At 41.1% G+C, this 5,043-nt stretch overlaps 1 protein-coding gene across 1 annotated transcript in view; it reads left to right on the forward strand.

The window, feature by feature from the left end:
* Positions 1–5,043, forward strand: part of VRK1 (vaccinia related kinase 1) — a gene marked incomplete at its 3' end in the record, with an annotated part of 45,483 nt that overhangs the window by 34,191 nt on the left and 6,249 nt on the right. The window contains exon 10 of the mRNA XM_006879059.1: positions 3,537–3,715. Within this exon, the coding sequence (XP_006879121.1) occupies positions 3,537–3,715 (179 nt within the window). The remainder of the gene's footprint in view (positions 1–3,536; positions 3,716–5,043) is intronic.

Here is a 5,043-nt window from a genome sequence, read left to right on the forward strand (position 1 = left end):
AGCTTCTCTATCCATTCGTTTGTTGATGGGCACCTGGGTTGTTTCCAACTCCTTGCTATTGTGAACAAAGCTGCGATAAACATGGGTGTGCATATATCTGCTTGGATGTCAGCTATGGTCTCTTTGGGGTATATTCCTAGTAGTAGAATTGCTGGGTCAAATGGTGAATCTATTTGCAACTTTTTGAGAAAGTGCCATACTGCCTTCCACAGTGGCTGCACCATGTTGCTAGGTTTTGATGAATTTTTTATTCTAATTAATTTGTTATTAAGTGCCTATGAACAATAGATCTGAACTCTTAAGTCAGTTCTGACTTCACAGTACATAAGAATAATAAATAAAAGAAGACTCTTAAGACTCTGGATCAGGAAGCAGTCATCAGAACAGAACAAGGAAACATTGCATAGTTCAGAATTGGGAAAGGGGTGTGTCAGGTAGACTATGCCCACCATTAACCTGTCTTTTCAGGTCCCCACCAGATCTTCCTGTTTCCTTTATCCCTTCTCTCTACCCACCAAATTTTGCAACCCTGTGATTTTACCTCTACCCATCCTCACCTGTTTTCTCCCAGACCTTTCCCCCTTGGATCCTACATGTTTTATTAGTTTTGTTGGTTTTTTTTTGTTTGTTTTATTAATTATCCTTCTATTTTTACAATAATGGTCTTATGCAGTATTTGTCCTCATGAGACTGAGTTAGTTCACTCAGCATAATACACTTTGATCCCTCCAAGTTATGTAGTGTTTTTTTGCAATTGTTGCTTGTGAGTGCTTCATAGTATTTCATTGTGAATGTACCATAGTTTCTCAATCCATTTGGTTGTGGTTGGACATTTGGGCTGTTTCCGTATTCCTCTAATGGTGAATAACACTGCTATGAACATTGGTCTACAAATCTCTGTATCTCAGTCCTAGTTTCCTTGGGGTATATTCTTAGTAATGGAATAGCTGGGTCATATGGAATTTCTATGTTCATTTCTTTGAGGAAACTCCAGATTGTCTTCCAGAGTGGTTGTACCATTTTACAATTTCACCAATAGTGTATGAGAGTTTCCACCCCTTCATATTTCCTCTGGCATTTATTGCTTGCTGTTCTGCTAAACTTTGCCACTGCTACTGGGGTGAGATTGTATCTCATTGTGGTTTTCATTTGCATCTCTCTTATTCCTGGTGATTTTGAGCATTTCTTCATGCTGACAGTGTTTTGTGTTTTTTGTTTGGTTTTGGTTTTTTTTAATGCACCGAGTGTGAGGTGCTAGAAGATTCAAGGAAAACTAGCTGAGATATTTGGCTGGAGTTGTTAGAAGGACAATTCTCAGGGAGAACTGTGCCAGGGAAGCTGCATGAGAAGGATACAGTAGAAGGAGCAGATTTTTAAGGGAGGCCAGGAGTTTGAGTGTGGAGTAGTTGGGATTTACCTTCACAGCCAGACTTCCAGGAGCCACAGTTTGTGGTTGTGGATATGTCCGTGTCGCTATGTGGATCATAGAAAGGCTAGTTAACATTGCAAGAATGGGAATTCCAGAACATGTATCATTGTGCTCATGTAAGGCCTGTGTGTAAATTCAAAGGTAATCCTTTGACTAGAATAAGGGAGGTAATTTATAGTTGGTATCAGAGTTGTATCCTTTCACCTTATTTATTTGACCTCATTGTTGAGCAAATACTCCAAGAAACTGGACTAGATGAAGAAGACAAAGACGTCAAGATTGGAGAAAGACTGTGCTATGCAGCAGTTGGCAGTCTGTTTGGCAGGTGGCATGGCTTTGCTTGCAGAAAGTGAAGATGATTGGAGCACTTGGTGAAGAAGGTGAGAGCCTGCAGTCTTTAGTATGGATTACACCTCAACATCAAGAAAAAAGAATTCTCAGTAACTGCATCAATAAACAACATCGTGATAAATGGAGAAAAGAATTTCGTTTTACTTGGATCTATAATTAACACTCATGGATGCAGCAGTAAAGAAATCAAATGATGTATTCAACTGGGCATATCTGTTGCAAAAATCCTCTTAAAAGCAAATGTGTCACTTTGAGAGCTTGAGGTATGCTTGATGTTATGCCTTTTCAGTTGCCTCATCCATGTAAATTCGCAACACTCTTGGTACCATCAGCTAGGAAATAAAAAACCAAATTGTACTGGGAAAGTCTGCTGTCAGAGATCTCTCCAAAGTACTGAAGAGCAACGATGTCAGTCTGGAGACTCAGGTGCACCTGATCCAGGCCATGGTCTTTGCAGTTACTTCCTATGCTTTGGGAAGCTGGACAGTGACTAAGGATGATAGAGGGAGAATTGATGCCTTTGAGCTATGGTGCTGGAGAAGAGTATTGAATATACTATGGACTTCCAGGAGAACAAACAAGTTCGTCCTATAGAGAATGAGATCAGGCTGCACCTTGGAGGCAAGGGTACTGAAGCTTCGTCTGATGTACTTTGAACATATTGCAAGGAGGGACGTCATGCCTGGGAGGGTGGAGGGACAGCACAGGAGGGGAAGACTCTTGTTGAGATAGAATGTATGCGTTTGTATTGTGTTAATAAAGAATATTGCTTATACCATGGATTGCTGAAAGACACACAGATTTGTTCTGCCTCTCTATCCTGATCTTGACCACTCAGACCTCCTTGTCTGGGAGCTCTCCTGTCCTTCCTTCACCGTGTCTGTGGACTTGGAAGCTCTGGGGCATGTTGCCAGAAGGGAACAGTCCTTGGAGAAGAACATCATGCATGGAGGGGTGGAGGGACAGCATGAGAGGAAGACCCTAGATGAGATGAATTGAGACAGTGGGGTAGGTGTGGCGGACACAGTGAGATTGGCAGGATTGGACACAGGATTGAGCAGGGTTCAGAGTTTTTGTGTGTAGGGTCACTGTGATTCGCAGGTGACCTGATGGCATATAACACCACTACCACTGCACGAACGCTCAGCCATCTTCTGCGGAGGTGCTGACCACCATGGCAGGAAAATACTGACCACAGTAGTTGTCAGGCTGAAGGAATGAAAATGACAATTTCATTTCCCTAGTTTTTTATTCTACGTCATTCCATATTTCTTTTTCTTTTTTTTTTTTAATTTTTGTGTGAGTGTACCGTCAAATCAGATCTGACTGGTACAGGAGGAGATTGTTCCTCCTTTTCCCGGCAGAGCATCTGGTGGATTCGAACCGTGAGCCACTGGGATTGTAGTTGCAGCTCCTTGCCACTAGGCCACCAGAGCTCCCCTCCATATTTCTTTAGAGCTTTAAAATAGAGCAGTTATTTTTATGCATGTTTGACTTTTTAAATGTAAGCTTTATTTTATACCTTAGATTTTTTTTTACATGGTATCTCAATATATATATTTCTTATTTGACTTATCTGCCAATTCATGAATTGATACTAAAATTGAAGAAATTATTTAAATATATATTGTAATATGTTATACATGTGCATTCTAATTTTACTATTCCTAGATACAAGATATAATTGCCTAGAAAGAAGAAATAGATATTTTGAATTTTTTGATACGAAATTACCAAAAAGTGATTATTCTTCTAGATGAAATTGCCAAGTACCTGGAAGCAGTGAAGCTGCTGGACTACACGGAAAAGCCTGCCTACCAGGGGTTACGAGACATCCTCTCCCAAGGACTCAGAGCACTGGGGAGCAAGGATGATGGCCATTTGGAGCTCAGCCTCGTGGAGAATGGAGGGGTGAGACCGAAGACAGTGACCAAGGTGAATGTGCATTACCTGGAGGGGTGGGGTGGTGGTGTATTTATTGTTATTAGCAACACTTGTCATTTAAGAAAAGCAAAGCAAAAATGAACAGAATCCTTGGCAAATCATGGATTCCCTCCCCCAAGCAAAGGGGCTCTGGTGGCCTACTGGTAACAGGATGCCCTGCAATCCCAAAGGCACAGGATCTGGGTCTCCCAGTTGCTCCTCCGAGAAGAAGGATGGGCAGTCCTTCACCCGTGAGATTTATTGTCTCTGAAATCCTGCTGGAGGGTCAGCTGTGAGTTGGTTCTGACTCGACCGCAAACAACCTGTAAACGGAGACTCTTGTCATCATACAGAACAACGCACAGACGGCTGTAGAGTTTTGTCTGTTCTGCAGAGATCTATACAGTACAGTATAGTACTGATGTGGATCCCTGCTGCCTGGCCAGGGTCCTGCGGGCACTGAGAATGCACTAGACTGACCTCCCAGGACACCAGGAGGCCTAGGCGTCCTCTCAGCTCTCTCCATGCCTCAGAATGCTAAGGATTTGAGCTCCACCAGGAATGAAGTTTAGAGTTTGAAAGTTACTTCATTTTTTTAAAGAATTACCACTATGTAAAACTATTTGTATATGAGGTGATTAATTTTTATTGAGAAATATTAGGAACATTTAATTTAGAAGCATTGTGCCGGCATGTGATCAACTGGTATACTTCTAAGTTTTTATTATACTGGCATATGTTTTACTATGTCCAGAATTAACTTATCATTCCCTTTATTGATTATTTTTATGATTAATTTTCTGATTACCTTTATGATTTAAGGTGCTTTATTAACATAATTTTGCTTTTGTTACGTGCCGTGCCATTAATTCATAGTGAAGCTGTGAATAGTGAGTCAGAAACCTGACCTATCTTGTGGCATCCTTACCATCTCTGACAAGGAAAGCCACTTATAGAAGAAAGAATTTTTACATTATTAACCATTTTTGCAGTTTGTTCTGTAAACTGACAGGTCATCCTGTATTCACATTGAAAAGCCCATTTTCCAAACTATGAGAAAGTCCAGAAGTAGAAGCAAATCCTCTCTCTAAAGTCATAAGCAGCTTGTTAAAAACCTAATTGATGAGCAACATTCCTTTGTCTTATGGAAGAAAGGAGTATGGTAATTAAGCCTTCAGTCTGCTTTTCTGTGGCAAATGGTAGGTCTGCAGTCTCCTCACACATGTATGTTTTCTTCTCCTTTTGCAAGTTTTGTCTTCATTGTGTCTTGTCTGTTTTTATGGCTGCTGCTGGCAGCATAGAGCTGAGCAGGAAGTGAAGCCCATGTGCACGCAGAGGAC

Source organism: Elephantulus edwardii, unplaced genomic scaffold, assembly GCF_000299155.1.
Source record: "Elephantulus edwardii isolate Elephantulus edwardi_28Jun2011 unplaced genomic scaffold, EleEdw1.0 scaffold00002, whole genome shotgun sequence".
Lineage (NCBI taxonomy): Eukaryota > Metazoa > Chordata > Mammalia > Macroscelidea > Macroscelididae > Elephantulus > Elephantulus edwardii.